This window comes from Myotis lucifugus, unplaced genomic scaffold (assembly GCF_000147115.1).
Source record: "Myotis lucifugus unplaced genomic scaffold, Myoluc2.0 scaffold_214, whole genome shotgun sequence".
Classification (NCBI taxonomy): Eukaryota; Metazoa; Chordata; class Mammalia; order Chiroptera; family Vespertilionidae; genus Myotis; species Myotis lucifugus.
In genome coordinates, this window is record NW_005871262.1 from 1,917,363 (window position 1) to 1,936,805 (window position 19,443).

General features: G+C 49.6%; 1 protein-coding gene across 1 annotated transcript in view; it reads right to left on the reverse strand.

The window, feature by feature from the left end:
• Nucleotides 1-6,403, reverse strand: part of ACSS1 (acyl-CoA synthetase short chain family member 1) — a gene marked incomplete at its 5' end in the record, with an annotated part of 34,966 nt that extends 28,563 nt beyond the window's left edge. Inside the window, one exon of the mRNA XM_023761697.1 lies at nt 6,306-6,403. Coding sequence (XP_023617465.1) covers nt 6,306-6,403 — 98 coding nt within the window. The remainder of the gene's footprint in view (nt 1-6,305) is intronic.
• Nucleotides 6,404-19,443: the final 13,040 nt, after the last annotated feature.

Genomic DNA, 19,443 nt, shown 5'->3' on the forward strand with positions numbered 1-19,443 from the left:
CAACAGAGCACTGTCCTGGAAGCTTAGCTCCCAGTGCCAGCTGCAGCACAGCCTGTGCCCTTCCCCACCCACCCCCACCCCACCCCAAAGGCTGGCACTAGCACTCCCAGAGTCTGCGTTCTCCCCTCACCAGGCTGTGCACCTTCACCTCCCACAGCCCAACCCCTCCTGATGGAAGAAGGGGGTTCACAGAAGCAAGGACCCAGTTCCAAGGGATGTGTGCTCCCCCAAGTAAGCCTCTCCCACTGCGCTCAGAAAGTCCCTCAAGGAGGTCTCCCAGGATGAGCAGATAGACTCCCTCGGTGTGGGCCATTCTAAAATATGAACCTCCAGGGACCTTAGCTTGCCCAAAAGAGGGACAAGGAAAAATAAGTGGTCATGTTCAGAAAGGTTCAAAACACTTCCACTTCAACACCAGGAGCCAAAGTCCTAAGGAAAGTCTTTAAAACCAGCACGATCCAAGGAACACCGGGTTTCTCCTGGATCCTGGTAGTCAGCTTGCAGATTCCTCTCAGGCTAGAAGCTGGGACACCATAGGGACGGAAGCCACAGGCTTCTCTGTGCTACCCAGGGGAGCCCATTGAACACACCAACTTTGACCTGTGTGACATGTGACCAATCACCACACCCATCAACCTCATTATGCCAGTTTATGATCCTCCCCTCAATTGCCCCAATATTTTAATAAAGGATCTGCTTACTGACGTAATTATTTGGGGGTGAGAAGAAGAGCAAGGTGCAAGGGTCAGGCACAGGAGAAGGTGGAGGGGAAGCCTGTTAGCTGACGTGACTGTTCTCCTGAGTTGAAGTCCTCACCCTGGGAATGCAGCCCTATCCTCCCAGCTCCAGCAGCCATAGGGCCACCCTGCCCCCTCCCCATTGTCAAATCTGAAATCCTCTGCTGACCTCCCTTCAACTGGCCCCAACCTACAGCTGGGCCAGGGGCCCATGATGAGAGCTGGGCATTGGTGCTGCTCCAGGAAGCACCAATGGTGCTTTTTATTGATTTCAGAGATTTCTTCGGACCCTCATCCTCCCAGATACTGTTCTGGGCTTTGATCCCCCATGTCCTGCTAACACTCAGCCACCTAGTGGAGGAGAAGTGTGTTTCCATTTTCCAGGTGAGAAAACTGAGGGTCAGAAAGCTGGAGTGATTTGCTTAAGGCCACACACCCAGCCAGGGACGGAGCGCGTGGAACACAGGCCTCCCATCTCCACCCATGCTGGCTGCCTCACCCAACAGTGTGCTCACATATCACTACCCACCCTGCCTCCACCATCACGCCTCCCCTTCCTCTGCCTCCCAAAACCCAACCCTCCACAGGACTTCCCCAGAGCCTTCTCAATCATGGTGAGGCTTCCCACTTCCTTCCCCTGGTGCCCACAAGAACCGGCCACTTCTGTGACCTGAATAAGTGGTCAAGTTTGAAGACACCCAGGAAGGTCACAAACAAGCCTCTGGGGGAGGTGCTCTAGGCTGCAAGCCCATCCGCTCCCTCTGCCCATGTGCGCTGGTCTAGCTGCCCTGGACAGAGGGGCGCTCCCCAGGGCCAGGCCCCATCTTATATTCCTGGGCCCTCTCCGCATTAGGCACTGGGCTGCATCAAGTCTCGATGGTACCCAATGCCTGGCCAGACACCTGAGCTCTGAGGCAGGCGGGGTGCAGGAGGGCCCGATGCTCCCCTGGCTCCTCACTGTGGAGAGGCCCTCCCCAGTAAAAGGCCCTGATGGAACAACCACAGAAACCCTCCTCTCCAGGGGCAGTGAAAACTACACTCAGTTCCATAGGGAGGAGGCGGGGGTGGGGGGGGAGGAGGGGATGCGGGGGGAGGGGCACAAACACGAGAGGACGCCTGCCCTTCCTGGAGCAGCACCGATGCCCAGCTCTGCTACTCTGTTGAAGCAGGGGGTCCCCCGGGGTTGAGGACGACGGAGCCCAACGCGCTGGGGCGTCTGCATGCACGACTCCGGGGACCAGGTTCAGAGACACAGATCCAAGTTTATTGGGGAAGTACAGCCGTATATAAAGGGGTAAGCAGCCAATGCAATAGGGACACGCTTGCTATGTTATCCAATGGGCGTGAGGGTCGGGGCTAAGAGTAGGTGGCTCCTGGAGATTTGTCAGGCGGGCATTGCCACTTCCTGGTGTGCCAAGGAAGTCTGTTCGCTGGAGTGTACTCACAGCGTTGCTTTGGCCGCAGCACTGAGATAGATCTCTGAGCTCTGCCCACACTCTGTGTTTTACAGCACTGGGCACGACACCATGCGCTGCCCCACACCCACTAGCGTTAGAACAGGACTGGTCTCTAATCCCTGTGTGACACATGAGGATGCTGTGGTCCACAGTGTTAAAACCTGTTACAGCTTAATTACAAGGGTCACATCTGGATTCAGGTTCAAGTTCAGAGCCCTCTTTAAAGAACCTCAGGCTGCCCTGGCTGGTTCGGCTCAGTGGATAGAGCATTGGCCTGCAGACTGAAGGGTCCCAGGTTCGATTCTGGTCACATGCCTGGGGAGCAGGCTCGATCCCCAGTGGGGGGCATGCAGGAGGCAGTCAATCAATGGTCTCTCTCATCACTGATGTTTCTCTCTCTCTCTCCCTCTCCCTGCCTCTCTGAAATCAATAAAAATATATTAAAAAATAAAAATAAAGAACCTCAGGCAAAAGCTTTGGTAAATACTCTCAGCGTGGCACCCGCAGCCTGCTCTCTCCTGTTTCTGGGCACCCACACACACACCATGGGTCTGAATCTACCTGAGATCCCACCACCACTGTCCTGAAGGAAAGGGATCTGTGCTTCTCCACATCCCCATCCCCTAGGCCAGTGATGGCGAACCTATGACACGCGTGTCAGAGGTGACACGCGAACTCATTTTTTTGGTTGATTTTTCTTTGTTAAATGGCATTTAAATATATAAAATAAATATCAAAAATATAAGTCTTTGTTTTACTATGGTTGCAAATATCAAAAAATTTTTATATGTGACACGGCACCAGAGTTAAGTTAGGGTTTTTCAAAATGCTGACACAACAAGCTCAAAAGGTTCGCCATCACTGGCCTAGGGCCTCTGAAATCTGCCAACCAGAAGTACAGGTGAAGGACAATCGTGTAAAATAGGCACAGGCTGGAGAGCTCCTGTGGACAGCCTCGGGCAGTACAAGAGGGGTTTGCAGTCCTGCTGGTTCACAGGCGAGAACAGCGTCCTCAGGCCATTTCTGAACAACATCTTAACCTGGGCCGGGTGGCCCTCAGGCCCTGGCTCCAGCCTCAGGTCACAGGCTGCCCTCTTTCCTGGGAGATGGAGAGATGTGTGCGGACTATCCCAGGCTGATCCCTGCCAAGCAATCCCTGTGGGAGGCAACCAATAGATGTCTCTCTCACATCTCTCTCTCCCCTTCTACTCTCTAAAAAAAAAAAAGTTGGGGGAGGGGGGGAAAAATATCCTTGGGTGAGGATTAACAACAACAACAAAAACATACTTGGAGAATGAGCCTGTTTAAAATGTATATGTGCAAGTACATGTGTATACACACACCCCCGTGGGCATGTACGTATATGTATGTCTGCCTACACATATGGAAAACAGTGGCAATTCTTGTGAGTGGGATAAAGGTGTTGCTAATAGTTATTGGGGCAGCAGTTGTTGGTTTGTTAACAAACTCTACAATGATTCTTCAGAAATGTGCCTCGTCCAAAAAATTCAGCAGACCCAGGAGTGAGAGGCTTCGGGCACCTCAGGAATGAGGCATTCGCCCAAGCTACTGCCACCGGCAACCCCGAGGTGTTTCCGTAAAGGGCTCAAGCTATGAATCTATAACTTGGTTTTTGGGCTTGTGGCCATCCGGGGGCATCTGGGTGCCACCACGGGGAACACCTAACAGGACAGCACTTCATTTTAGTGGCAGTTTTTACGCTGGCAAAACAGCCATCACCAGTGTCTAGGTGGCTTTACTCCGAGGGGACAGAAAGAAAACCTTGTGTCAAAAATGACCGGGAAAACAATAACCCAAGTCTCTCAAACACTAGCTGCACTTTGAGACAACCTGTACGTACACTTTTCTTTTTAGTCAAAGAGTAAATAGTAATAGCCATCCGGTGCTAGGATGCCTAAGGTATGTAAAGCTGTTCTGGGCTAAACCTCCACATTTTGGGAGAGAGAAGAGTTGGCCGCTTGCCCAAGGTTCCTTTGGTGAAGTGGAACTAAAGTTATCCTCAGCTTGAACACGCTGGCTGCAGTCCTGAAAATTCCCCAAGGTTTACAATTAACCACACATCTCCAAAGGCCGGCCTGAGCCCAGCTCTCAGACTGTCGAACGCTGCTGAACACCCACTCGGTGTGTGCACAGGCGATGCCCAGCAAGGAGACTGACCCATCACCCACCCGCCCCCTGCCCCGGGATCCAGGCATGCCCGAGGCAGCGACGGAAGGAATTCAGCCTGTGGCTGAACCACTTTATCTCAGCATCCAGATGGGAGGCTCCTCCACCCCCACCCACAGAGCCTTGCTCTTTTTACTAACGAATCACACATCATTCCAGTTGGGCCAATCATGGTAAAGAAAGTGGAGCCGGTCTGTCTATTGGAGCAGTGCTCCCTCATCTCTCGTGTGCACAGGTGTCCTGGGGCCTGCCTCAGTTGTCTGATGGGGCCTGAGGTTTATGTGTTTAGGCTCTCGGCTCGGCCGGTGGGAGACAGGTCGATGCGGAGGCTGGAAAGGCCATGAGGGGCTGTGGCCGCTGAGGGTCTTGGCAAAAACAGGAGAGGACCGTAGGGCAGTGCCCACTGGAAGCTGCAGCAGATTAACAAACGTCAGCATGCTGCACCCAAAAGTCAACCTGAGTAGTTTTATCATCTTTGGCGAATTTTACCACCTTTGGTGATAAATCCCAAGTTCAAACAACAAACAGGAAATTAGAGGTGCCTCCCTCCCCGCTCAGTCACCTGAGTGGCAGGAGAGGAACTGCTGTTCTCAGGCCCCTGGGTCTGGACCTGCTTCTCTGACTCTTCCTCCCACCACATTCCCTCATCCCATCACCCCAGTCACAGGCACCTTCTTTCTGTTTCCAGGGACCTACGCTGAGTAAGGACCCCAGGGTTCTGAATTGGCCTGGGAAGTTCTTACCCCATTCTTCTCATGGCCGCTTCTTCTTTACAAAAAAAAAATATGTTTATTGCTTTGAGAAAGGAAGGGAGAGGGAGAGAGAGATAGAAACATCAATGATGAGAGAGAATCAACGGTCGGCTGCCTCCTGCATTCCCCCCTCTGGGGATCGAGCCGGCAACCCGAGCATGTGCCCTGACCAGGAATCAAACCGTGACCTCCTGGTTCACGCTGTAACCACTGAGCCATGCCAGTCGGGCATGACTGCTGCTTCTCATCAAGAGACCTCAGCTTAAATGTCACCTCCTCAGACACGCCCAGCCACACTGCTCTGTGCTTGGGGACTGTGGTACAGTGGCACACGATGAAACGTGCTGAATGATTGCACATAAAAAGCTGTAAGACACCCACCGGGAGCATCATCGTGCTCGTGACTCCTTGATGGGGAGTGGGGGACACACAACTTAGTGTCTGAGAAAGTACTGTACAGGGAACCTGAGGGACCTCAAGGCTTTAGCAAAAGGAGACTTACCCCCGGGGAAAGGAGACCCAGTGCCCTGCAGTGATGGACAAAGACCCCAGGCAAGGCTGTCCCCACAGGAGGCAGCTCGGTCAGGAGGCCAGTACTCTTCCTGGACAGCGGGTTTGTTCAAACTCCTCAACACACACACAATATCCAGAAGGGTGCGTGGCACTTAGAATGTGTGAAGAACTTAAGGAGTCAAAGAATACAAATACCGGGTGTATCCCCTCTTTAAAACACTTGATTTTATTTTTGGTCCCACTCTGACAAGCGCACTGAGAGTAATTATAATAATTATGTCAGCGTGTGTTTCATTCAGCTCGCGTTCATGCTCACTTTTCCTGGGATGCGAGAACATGCCCAACGTTCCTTCATATTCAGACAACCAGGATGCCTGCCCAGGACCAGACACACACTCACAGAACTGTGCCAACAGCCTCCCAATGCCCTGAACATCCATCATCGTTGTTCCCAAAGAACCAGTTCCTTCTATGGGAATCTGAAGACAATGAGTATTGCCAAGTGAACAGGAAAGCCAGGCCTCCTCCAAACTGGGCAATTCTGGAAAACAGTTCAGCAGAGGCACCTGGCGCCAGCGTCTACAGCAGACACAGAGGCCCAGGAGACCCGTGGGGGGTAGGGGGCACCGAGATGCCCGCCGTCAGGGAGCACACAGTACCTGTAGGTGATCCTCACTTCCGTTCCGGGTTCGTCTCGCTCCCAGATCAAAGCAACACTCTCCGGGGACTTCTGAACATGCCGATCCAAGCAGTTGACTGCACAAAAACAGGTTAACAAACATTAGACTCGGTTATCTTAGAGTTTGAATCGGTGGGGGGGGGGGGCGGTCTGGTTCGCTGTGACCTGCACTACTCTCTGCTTAGGTGGACCCTTCCCTCATCAAAGGGGAGGTTTCTACTTCCTTGCAAGGAGAAGGGTGATTGTCAGAGCCTGGAAAAACAAGACAATAACTACTCAAATATGATCTCACAGGTTTAGGGTGAGCCCCTGTGGACAATCTGAGGCAGGTACTTCACACCAGTAGTCTCAAGCCCAGCCACACATTGGTGTGACCTGGGCCTCCTCCAGGGACCCTGACCCAATTGACTTTGTGGTTTCGAGACTCCCTGGGTGGTGCTAATGTGCAGCTGGGGCTGAGCGCCACAGCCTGAGCTGTTGGAAAGAATATTTCATGCAAATAGGATGCTCCTGATGCAATACAAGGTTCATGCCAGGGGCTCTCGCGTGTGGTAGAGATGCACACAGTCCAGGCCAAGGAGCCACATTCCTTCTCAGGTATCCAGCCAGCACCCTAAAACCTAAAACCAGCCTCTGCTCCAAGGAGTGTTGCAATGATGGGGAAATGCAATGCTGGTTTGCCGGAAGGCTCCCCTCCACCCCCCTTCTTACTCAAGCTCAGGTCACATGACTTCCCATAAAAAGAAGAGGTCAGTTCATCCGGTGTACTGTAAACTGAAGATTAGTAAAATCATGTTCATTTGCTGACATCCTGTTCAAGGTGAGCTTAACTGTGGCTGGTAATGCCAGCCTTCGAAGCCGGCCTTTCATTGCTCACCTCCCCATCAGCAGGGGAAATGAACATCACACATAGCTGTTGGGGGTAGCAGCCATCTGCCCACCTGCTCTTCAGGTCACCCCAATGTCCAGACATATAAATTTGTGTGTTTTTTCTCTTCGGGGCAGTTACTTATCTTCTTCAAATCAATCTCCTCCTACGTAACTGGGAGCTGCATTATCTATTATCTCTAACTCAAGAGGCCATGACCAGAAACAAATGAAATACTGAACGTTAAAGTACCGTTATATAAATACAAGGTTCTATATTGCCAACTGATAAATACCATACTATGAGTTAGAGACTTTTAAATGGGATAACTGTTCTGACAAAAGTTATGGGAGATACCAAAAGATCATATGATTCCTATAGTTCTTGAGAGGGTGAACTCACGTGAAAATAATACATAGTTTAGTGTGTGTGTGTGTGTGTGTGTGAATTACATTTTTCCCTCTTGGGTTATTTTATTCTTATAATAAAAAAAATCATTTCAATTTCCTGGCTCATAACAGGATATAAATTATACGTCAAAAAATTTTAAATATGAGGTAGATATCATGGAAAAAGTTGCTAATACTACTTACTGATGCAGAAAAGTTATTTGAATTATTAGAAAAGTAGAAGAGAAAAAATGCCCCCTCCCCCCCGCCAAAAAAAAACACAGAAAAAAGGGAAAACAAGATGAGAAACTAAGAAGAAGGGGCTTGGTGGTAGAACCTGGATTTATACAATAAGCCCAAATCAATGTGTGTACGAGAGGGAGGGAGGGAGGGAGGGAGGGAGAGAGAGAGAGAGAGAGAGAGAGAGAGAGAGAGAGAGAATGGTCTGAAGTTCATATATCAAATTTTCCCACTAAAGCTAGGGATCTCTGACTTCTCTTGAACAATCAGCAGATGAGGACACACACTCCCCTGGGAGCTAAGGTGGGAGCCACGCCTCAGCCGGAGCTTCCTGTCCCCCCTCCACTGCCTGGCCCTGATGGAGTGGGAAGCAGTGACCCCAAACAGGTCATGACAAGCCTTGGATGCTCAGCTCCTTGAACGGAGGACAGATGCTGAGAGAGGGCCGGAGGGGAAACAGGGTGAGTTAAAGCTGCGCACTGAGCAGGAGTCCGGCAGCAGGGCGCTGCTTCCATGTGTACATGAGTGTTTGTTGGACCCTGGCTGCTCCAGGCATCCCAGATGCAATCCCTTAACCCCACCCCGGATCAGTGCTGAGAAGACTCCAGGTGACAGGTGTGCACTCTTATCCGAGAAATCTGCTCCAACACACTTTCTCCCACCCTGAGGTGGACCTTCTGAGTTACCCTGGAAAGTGGCCAGCTCAGATACAGCTTAGGAAACAGTCTACCCAAGGCCGAGCCAGGAAGCAATAGGAAGGGCCTCGAAACACAAGTAACACCTTACCTGGGGCTCATATACCCACATCACCTGCTCCCACAGCAGCCAGGGTGCCAACACATGACTGCCCAACTTCGAACCTAGACCCTCAGTGCCACAGAGCCAAGCAGGAAGGCAGAGGTGCAGAAGGTGGAGGAGAAAGACTTGCCCCATGATGGACAGCACCCAGAATGTTGCTGGCTGGCCAGCAAGACCAGCCCTGTGGCCACCTCTTCCCAGGGCTGACAAACAGGAGGAATTCAGGCAGGTAGGCACTGAGCCCAGGTGCAGTGTCCCTAGGGACCTTCCTTGAACACGGGAGGTGCTGGACAAGTGGCCACCAAGACCCTGAGTGATCGACCTCTCCCTATGGCAGTGCCGATTCTGGTGAGCACCTTCCAGCCTCGGGACCTTTCTGTGGCACACACTCTCTCACCTACTGCCCACTCTCCTGCAGGTCCCGGCCTACACATTCTCACTGTCTCAGTGAGCACTTCACGTCCTGGGGACCTCTAACTCGCTTGAGGCTTTTGCACATGCTGTCCCTCTGTGGGCAGGGGCCAGATGTCCTGTTCATATTTTCACACATGCAGCCTAAGCCGGAGCACAGAGCCGAGAAGCACCTCAGCTCCGATGGTGGACAGACCATTCAAGTCCTTGAGCCAAAGAACAACGATGGAGTCTAAATGGCATGAGGCTGGCCCCATGCCCAGGGGAGGGAACAGACCTCTTCCTGTCTTCATGGCTTTGTTCCTCAAGAAGTTCTCTTGTTGGACTCAGTCAGCACTTCCAAATCCCCCAGAACCTCCAAAGGGCTTCTTGGCACACACATTATGACCCCACAACTACTGGAAGTCTGAGTGAGCAGATCTGGGCCGCCTGAGATTTCCCCTCTAACAGATCCCAGTGATGCTGTTGCTGCTGGTTCAGGCCCAGGCTCCCATAGACAGACATGCATGGCTACCTCTACACGCATTCTACTTTGTATGTGTATTCCCGATTCCGGGGGGCTTTCTTTTCCCTACGGGGACAGGAGTGATCAAAAACACTGCCAGGGAGATGAAAGGTGGAGACTGCATGCACTTTCTTCCAGCCATGGACCAGATTTACAGCTAAACTACTTGAAAACCAACTGAAGTGTAGCTGATCTGAAACAGTGTTTCTAGGTAGCACCGAAGAAGCCACATAGAGACTGGTAAGAGGAGATGCAGAAAGGGAAAGCCCCCCTCAGGCAGGTGTGGCGGCTGACAGGCCAGACAGATATTGTCCCTGAAAAGCTCCCTCCCCTGGGAGTGTGGAGGCTCAACCCCACACAGAGATCCCCAACCCAGAGCAACAGAGACAGGAAGAGCCTGTGTAGCATTGGGCAGAGGGATTCAGGGGGATTCTGTCCACCTGGGAGACGGACCGCACCTACTGTTAGCAGCCACAGCCAGACAAGTTTGCTCCAGACTCCGACTGCTGGAGAGGTTGTGCGGCTGTGTTTGGGTCCAGTGGAGGGGTCTGCGGGCTGCACCCAGCAGTGACTTTGAGGGACCATCTACTTTCTGGAAAAGTATTGGGCAGAGAGCCCCAGTCAGTGACTAATCTGTGTGGCTTGGAGGAAAAGGAACGTCTCTTCCACGCCGAGCACAGAGCCACAGCCCCTCACCCACCTGTGGAGCCACCTGGTCTGCCCCAGCCTGCTGGCTGGCGGTGCAGGGGAGCAGTGCAGGTCTGGGATTTTAGGCCCATACTACAGGGTTCAGAGCCCAATCAGAGCTGGGAATTTCTGCCCCACTTTGTGGAGGCCAGCCGCCCAGATAGATCAGAGTCCTGCACGAGGCTGATTTCCTGGCCCCTCCTCCATGGTTTGGTGGCACAGAGGAGCTGGGATTTGGGCACTGTATCCCCCAAGGAGGCTTCTGTCAGGGAGACAAACAGGGAGTGCTGAGCTCTGTGACTATACACTGTGGAGTGGCAGATCCAAGCTTTCTGTAAATTTCACCTCTCAGACCCAGGAAGGAGAGGCAGTGCCCGTCCTCCACTCCTGCAGGCTGCGGACACCACTCCAACAGGAGACTGCCTGGTTCAGCCTGTGAAGTTCTGGATATCCCCGCTGGGTCAAGTTCTGTGGGGGATGGAGAGCAGCTCACAGCAGGTCATTCAAAGTGTGAGTCCCCACCTGCAGGCTGGGCCCCAGACATCCTCAACAGGAGACTCTTGACCTATCCCGCTGAGCCCAGGGCAGCTGAACCTGGTGCTGCAGAGGAGACTGCAGACTGTACCCAGCCTGAACCTGCAGTGAGACCCCAGAGGGGGAACTGGAGTTGGAGTCTCTGGCAGAGACTGAAGAGTTTGGCTTGAATTTATCAGAAACAGAGCTCAAACCACACAAGACGCCAATCCAATTAGCCACACAAAATGGCACATCCAAAGGGGAATCCTGGCAGGTTCCAGACCCTGCTGGGGATAATCCCACCTTGGGGGGCAGCCCCTGCACAGCATCTCATTCATGGTGATCAAGGTTTACCTCGATAGACACCCAGCCCAAAAGGTTAATGACTATGCCACTGAGCCCATCGAGACACCTTGAGATGGTACCTGCCCAGCAGTTTGCATGCCAGGGGTGGGGGCGAGCCTCATATTCAGCCAGCCTGAAGGTCGATCCCACCCACAAATGGACCAACATCAATCAAGACCCAATTATAACAGGAAGGCCCAAATAACCCGCACAAGAGACATTCCTAGAGCACCCAGCTCAGGAGATCAAGGAGACTGAACCACTGGGTCCCACAGGACACCTACGAAGACTGGTAGTCATTGCAGTCCTATCTAATGCACAGAATCAAACACAAAAAGAAAGCCAAAATGGGGAGACAAAGAATCAGGCCCCAAATGAAATAATAGGAGGAATCTCCAGTAAAGGAGCTAAATGAAATGGAGGCAAGCAATTTATCAGAAAAAGAGCTCAAAGTAACTGTTATAAGGATATTCAAAAGCATAAAAAATAACATAGAAACCATAATAAATAATGGGTCGAAAATGAAGAATGTCGTATCTGAAATACAGAATAGACTGGAAAGAATAATCAGTAGGCTGAATAAAGCAGAGAGTTGGTCAGTGAATTAAAAGACAAGATAGAAAATAAGTCACTCCATCCAAGCAGCAAAAGAAAGAAAGAATTAAAAAGCAAGAGGGTGGTTTAAGGATAATTTGCCACAATGTGAAATGTAACAACATCTATAGGGATACCAGAGGGAGAAGGAAGTGAGCAAGTGATAGAGAACCTCTTTCCAAAATCCAGAACCCATTTTTAGAGAAAAACTCTTAGCAAAGTGGGAACAGAGGGGTTATACTTGAACATAATAAAGGCCCCAAATAGCCTTAGCAATCTTGAGAAAGAAGAACGAAGTTGGAAGGATCACAATACTAGGTATCAAACTATACTACAAGGCCACTGTCATCAATACAGCCTGGTACTGGTACAAGAACAGGCATATAGATTAATGGAACAGAACAGAGACTGTTCAGAAATTGACCCATGTCATTATGATCAATTACTATTTGACAAAGGAGGCAAAAGCATACAATGGAATAAAGACAGTCTCTTCAATAAATGGTGTTGGGAAAACTGGACAGGTACATGCAAAAAAAATGAAACTAGACCACCAACTTACACCATATACAAGACTATACTCAAAATGGATAAGCAACTTAAATGTAATTTGCAAAACCATAAAAATCCAAGAAGAAAATAGGCAGCAAAATCTCAGATATCTCATGTAGCAGTATTTTTGCCAATACATCTCCTAGGGCCAGAAAAACAAAGGAAAGAATAAACAAATGGGGCTACATCAAACTAAAAATGTTCTGCACAGCAAAAGAAACAATCAACAAGATGAAAAGGGAACCCACTGTATGGGATAACATATTTGCCAACAATACATCTGATAAAGGATTAATTTCTAAAATATATAAAGAACTTGTATAACTCAACAATCCAATTAAGAAATAGGCAAAGGACCTGTATAGACACTTCTCCAAAGAGGACATAATAGATGGCCAAGAGACACATGAAAAAATGCTCAACATCACTAATCACCAGAGAGATGTAAATTAAAACTACAATGAGGTATCACCTTACACCTGTCAGAATGGCCACCAGCAACAAATCAACAAACAACAAGTGCTGGCAAGGATGTGGAGAAAAGGAAACTAGTACACTGCTGGTGGGAATGCAGACTGGTGCAGCCACTGTGAAAAACAGTATGGAGTTTCCTCAAAAAACTAAAAATGGAACTCCCAATTGACCCAGTGATCTCATGTCTGGGAATATATCCTAAGAATCCTGAAACACCAATCAGAAAGAATATATGCACCCCTATGTTCATAGCAGCATTATTTACAATACCTAAGATCTGGAAACAGTCCCAAGTGCCCATCAGTAAATGAGTGGATAAAAAAGCTGTGGTACATTTACACAATGGAATACTATACAGCTATAAAAATGAAGGATCTTTCTGTTACCCTGTGTAACAGCATCGATGGACCTGGAGATGATTATGCTAAGCAAAATAAGCCAGTCAGAGAAAGACAAATATCACATGATCTCACTTATATGTGGAATCTAAAGAAAAAAGTAAACTGGTGAACAAAATAGGCCCGGAGGTATGGATGCCCAAATGCCCACCAGTAGATGAGTGGGTAAAAAAGCTGTGGTACATTTCCAGAATAAATACTACCTGGCTGTGAAAAAGAAGGAACTCTTATCCTGGCAGGTGCTGCTCAGTGGTTAAAGCTTTGGCCCGCACACAGAAGGGTTATGGGTTTGATTCCCAGTCAAGGGCACATACCTGGGTTGCAGATTCTTTCCTCAGCCCCCGGTTGGAATGTGTGGGAGGCATTTTTCTCTCACATTGATGTTTTTCTCTTTCTCTCCCTCTCCCTTCCTCTCTCTCTAAAAATCAATGGGAAAAATATTCTCAGGTGACGATTAACAAAAAAATATATAGAAGAAACTCTTCCCTTTGCAAGAGCATGGTGAACCTGGATATTAATATGCTGAGCAAAAAAAGCCAGTCAAAGAAAGATAAATACCGTATGACCTCAGTAATATATATAATCTAATGAACAAAATAAACTGATGAACAAAATGGATTTAGAGGAGGCACGGATACATGGAATAGACTGACAGATGTCAGAAGGGAGGGTGGGGAAGGGGATGGGAAAAGATTAACCAAAGTACATTTATGCATATACGCACAGCCCCTGGGCACAGACAATAGTGTGGTGGAGGCCTGGGGTGGGGCAGGGGCTGGTCGAGAGGGGCAAAAGCAGGGAAAATGGTGGACATCTGTAATACTGTCAACAATAAAAATAATAATAAATTTAAAAAAAAAAACACTTGCCAGCTCTGTAAAACATCTGCCCTCACCAACATCACAGGTCAAACCCACCCTCCAGAGTCCATCCCTGTCCAAAGACTCATTAAGCAGAGAGGACACACTTGCTATTTAATCTAAATGTCACTTTCTTAATCCAAAATGGGGGTAACAGTTCCTAACTCTGGGCGAGACAACAGGAATTAGATGCCATTGGAGAGTTTCCCGTCACAGGGTCAGATTGTGTGCAGTGTTCCCAGGGACAGGCAGTTTCTCAGCTGCCATGGTTTACACTCATTTGACATGAGCACCTAGAGAAAGCACAGTGCAGGGTCTGAGTGACAGTGGCCCTAAAACACCATGTGATCCATTGGCATTTAACACATATGGATGGTTCCTGCTATTGCTCCAACTTCAGGGAGAAAAGCAAAGAAGGAAGGGAGAGAGCAAGGATATAAAGGAAGAAATTCTTACTCCTCCACATTTTAACAAGTGTCTCCACCCATAGAACTGAGCAGTGGGACAAGAAAATTCCGCTTACAAGCATTGCCAGGAAGAGTTGGGCAAGACCCTAATGCAATTTAAGACTCAGCTCAAACCCCACCTCCTAACTCAGATTTCCCAGCAATGATCTCTCTTTCTCTCCATCACGCAGTGGCCCACACCATTTAACACTTAGTTATTCTGCCCAGCGCTCCCATTCTGGGACACAATGCTGGCTCTGCTAAACTCCCCTCAGTCTAATTCACAAGGTCCCTAAGATTCACATATCATGGGGGCTGACATCATAATTCTTCCCTTAGCAACTGTAAATGCCTTGAGGAAGTTAGCCTAGAGTGGATTTGCTCATTTACTGATCTGTGATTCACGTCCTCATGAGAATGCACTCTGTGGCACTGGGGCATTTTCTGCACTGCTCATCACTGTACATGAGCTGGAACCTTTATTTCCACATCTGTACAATGGGACCACCAACCACTTCACACTGCTGTCCTGACAGTGAGATGAGAAGAGGCTCCATCATGTTCACCTCAAGGCAGGTCTACCATTGAGCCTAACACAGCTCTGCAAATAGTTCAGCAAATGACTGCTGATGGTTCATAGGTTTGGGTTTTTGTTTTTTGTCTTTTTTTAAAAAAAAAAAAGAGGTTATAATATCCATTATAAAGATGGCACACGCTTATGCAGGAATTTTCAAGAACTCCTGTCAGTTGTTTAAATACATCCTTCCCCTCCCCAACTTGAAGTAACCCCACACACAGAAATTCTATTTTAATCAAAAGAAACAAGGGAGCTAATATTCACAAAAGGATTCACAATGGGTTTTCCTTAAATAGAAACTCTCCCTGGCACGGGGTAAGATATTACATCAGTCACAAAAATCGTATCTGCCAACTTTCCAGAAGCATCTGCCCTTTAAAACTACAGGCCTCTGAAAACTACAGGGAAATCAGTGCCTTCTGGAGGACCTTTCTCCTAAGACCTGGGGTCACATTTTCATTTCAAGTTCCTTGGAAGACCTTAGACAAGTTACTTCAATTGCTAAGAAATAAGCAAAGCACCAGGACTGTAGTGTCTTGCGATTGTCAGTGTATCCACCTTCTAAATGATTGGAGGCGCGTCATAAAGAAAAGAAAAGTATAGCAAAGTGGTTCCCATTGCTGCAACGAATGTCCCCAGAAGCACCCAGAAATCTCTGTGTTCAAAGCTTGGTTAAAAATAGTTTCTCTATACCCTTGCTTGAAAGTAAGAATACACACACTTAAAAAAAAAATCAGACTCAGAATTTGGTATTTAGAAGAGAGAGTACGGTTGTATGTTTTGAAAGCAACATACGCGATTACCCTCCAGTTCTGCATCTGCACCTTCCTGACATCTTGAGTCTACACACCACAGAGCAAAACATCAGTTGAGCCGTGTGGAGGACAGAGCCAAATCTCAAAGTCTGGGAAGAACCCTTTTTAGATCTTTGGAGCCCTGCTGACCACCTGCATACCCTCCTGACCCGTTTCCAGCCTCATCCAGACTGATTGGACCCAAGCACGTGTGGTCCTGTTCAGAGGAAACACAGCACTCTCAGCAGCACTGCTGAAGGTCAGGCTCAATGTCACAGCCCCCTAGCCACCCCCAGCACCCCTACTCCCACAGGACTCATTAATTAATAACAAAGGCCAGTGATTGGATGTGAGTAAAGACTGTGCAGAGAACTTTATAAGTGTTTTCTCATTTAATGCTAACAACAGCCCTAGGTGTCCCCAGGCCATCCACTTTGGGTCAGAAGAAACCTAGCAGCTTCTGCTGTAGTGTCTGTGACCTCTGGTCGGTGTCCCCTGGGCCCTGTGTAAGTGGTTTAGGACACAGTTCCAGCTGAGCCAGCCTGAGTCCTCCCAGTCAAGGCCCCAGACTTGTGATGACAGCCTCAGACACAGATCAATGGGGAGCAGAAGCAAGCCATGCCCATGGGGCCCTGTCCAAAGTCCTGACCCACAGAGCGGTGAGAGTACTAAAACTCTTGGGGGCGGTTTGATAAGCAACAATAGTAACTAGAACAGAATTCAGACTGTCTTACTGTACAGACAAGGAGATCCATGTAGAGAACAGTAAGGGGAAAGCAAGGAGGCAGACGCAGGTGGAATTCTCAAGACATACCCAGAACCACTAAGCTGTACTGCACCACCCATCTGCCATTTCTGTTTGCTTGCTAGAGTCATCTCCAGGACACTAATCCCAATTCTGCCCATTTAGAAGTGTCTTGTCTGCCCTAGTTTGGGGACTATAGGTCAGTGGTTCTCAACCTTGTATGTCCCTCAGGAGCACCCGGAGAGCTTATAAACACAGATGGCAGAGCGCCATCCTCAGGGTTTTGGATTTCGGGGTCTCGGATCAGGCCCGAGAACTTGCATGTCTAATAAAATTCTCAGGTGCTGCTGGTCTGGGGACCACAGTTTGAGAATTAGTGGTCCAGATGTTCCTGAAGGGGTCATGGGAGTTTCAAAACTGATACTCCTTTGGAATAAGCCGTCATTACAGTGAGACAGACTAGCCCAAAGCATACCCACCATTCCACAGCTCTCTAGGGGGCTCCCAGAGCAGCTATGGCCTGGCCTGGTCTTTTTCATGCCATCACCTCTGTGGTTTGCAGACACTGTCAACGGGCAGAGATATTCCTGACAGATGAGAGGGTGGACATACACATTCAAGGTGAGAATGCTTCTGAAAACCTGTTTTTCCACAGGGCAGGTTCTGAAGCTCAATTTCTGGTAAAATAAGTGAAGGAAAAAGAGGCACTTCTGCTGGCCAACCACAGGTTGAGCCTGACTGAGTGAGGCTCAAGAGGCCCTTCCTGCCTGTCCCAGGAGGTCCATCCCCAGTGACTGATCTGGGAGTGAGAGGCTACAAGTGTGCATGAGCCAACCCTGACCATCCCCAGTGGCCTCGGGCCTCCACAGCTCCAGTCGCTTGCACAAGAGCTGCACATTACATGTTCTGCTCTCTCCTGCAAGTGGCTCTCCTCTCTTCAAGGGTAACTCTGCAAACCTAAGGGTTTGTTTTGTGCTTCTTTTACCCACTAGTTCAAGGACACTTGCTGCTGACTCAATTTTAAAGAAAACACTTATCTCGTAAGTGATTCATTTTAATTAAACCATCAAAGTTTCTTTGTTTGAAAAATAACTGCAAGAGCCCTAGCTGGTTTGGCTCAGTGGACACAGTGTTGCCCTGCAGACCAAAGGGTCCCGGGTTCAATTCCGGTCAAAGGGCATGTACTTTGGTTGCAGGCTCCTCCTAGGCCAGGGCCCTGGTCAGGGTGAGTGCAGGAGGCAACCAATCAATGTGTTTCTCTCACATCGATGTTTCTCTTTGCCTTTCCCTCTCTCTCCCACTCTCTCTAAAAGATCAAAGGGCCGTGACTGGTTTGGCTCAGTGGATAGAGCATCGGCCTGCGGACTGAAAGGTCCCAGGTTCGATTCCAGTCAAAGGCATGTACCTTGGTTGCGGGCACATCCCCAGTGGGAGATGTGCAGGAGGCAGCTGATCGATGTTTCTCTCTCATCCATGTTTCTAACTCTCTATTCCTCTCCCTTCCTCTCTGTAAAAAATCAAAAAATATATTTAAAAAAAAAGATCAAAGGAAAAATATCCTCAGGTGAGGATTAACAAAAAAATATATTTAAAAAAAGAAAAAAGAACTTCAAGACACTACCTATAATTGTATGGCTATTTGTAAATATGATAAAATTGCTATTACTTATTGATCACCAATAAGTGCTGGGCCTGTTCCACACCTCCAGCACTCTGTCCTCACAATCAATCTACAAGCGGGCTTACTGCCCCTGGTTTACAAATGAGGCGACAGGCTCAGAAGAGAAGTCACAGGCCCAGTAAATGGTGGAGTTGTGCAAACACCAGACCCTACCCCCGAAGTTCAGGTCTTGGCCAGAACCTGACCCTGCCATTAAGATCTGCATGTCCTCCCCAGAAACATCCCCTAGACCCCACTTCCATCCTCCCTAGCCATGCAGCCCCCTGAGCACCCCAGCTGGCTGTAACTCCCCTCCTCCCCAGGCTACCCACACCCCAGTCTACCCTGCCTGGATGGCCTCCAGTTCCTGGGCCTTCTCTCCTGGCAGCCTCCGGGCACAGTGTACTCCTCCCACCACCCAAATCCCAAATCTGAACTCGACAATACAGTAGTAGACTCAATCTCAGCAGATACCAAAGGACTCAGAGGCTGGTGGTGCTGGTTTCTGGGACCTCAAACAGAACCAGGTCTAAAGCAAGCCATGGGTCTTTTTGTTTGGGGGCGGGGCGGGGGGGGGAATTGGGAGGGGCACGGTCATTTGAAACTGAAAGCTGGGAGGCCCCGCCGTTCTGTCTTCCCTCCCACAGGCACCGCCAGGGAGCAAGGAGATAAGTGATTCCAGCTGCTGGCCCCTGGGTTTCCTCCTCCCAGGCTACGTACCTCCGCTCGGTTTGTTTACTTGGGCAACATATCTCCCCAGGCCAGTCGCCGGGCGGGCAGCTGGTGGTAACACAGAGTACGGGGAAGTCCCGGCTCCTGTGCACCCGGCACCCACCACCCCAGCCTGCCCCGGGTGTCGCCTGCTGCTCCCCGCGGTTACACTTGAGCGCCCACCATTGGAGGAGGCGGCAGGGCAGGCAGGGCCAGCAGCTGGGCGACCCGAACTGACACCCGGGGAAGTGGGGGGACACGGCGTGACAGCGGAGAGGGAGGCTTGGGGCCTCGGGGTCCGGAGGTGCCGGCCCACGGGCCAGCGACCCGTCCCTGACGGCTGCGCTCGGAGTCTCCTCTGCACGTCTGAGCTGGGGGCGATCTGAAGTTCGTCGCCTTCTCATCGGACACGGATGAACTGGGCTGGCACGAGTCTGGACGATCTTTCCGCTGCTGAAGATGGAGTCAGGGAGAGTGTGAATGGAGGAAACCCCCTACTATCTAGATCCCGCATCAATGCGAAAAGGCAAGTAGTTAATATAAGAGAA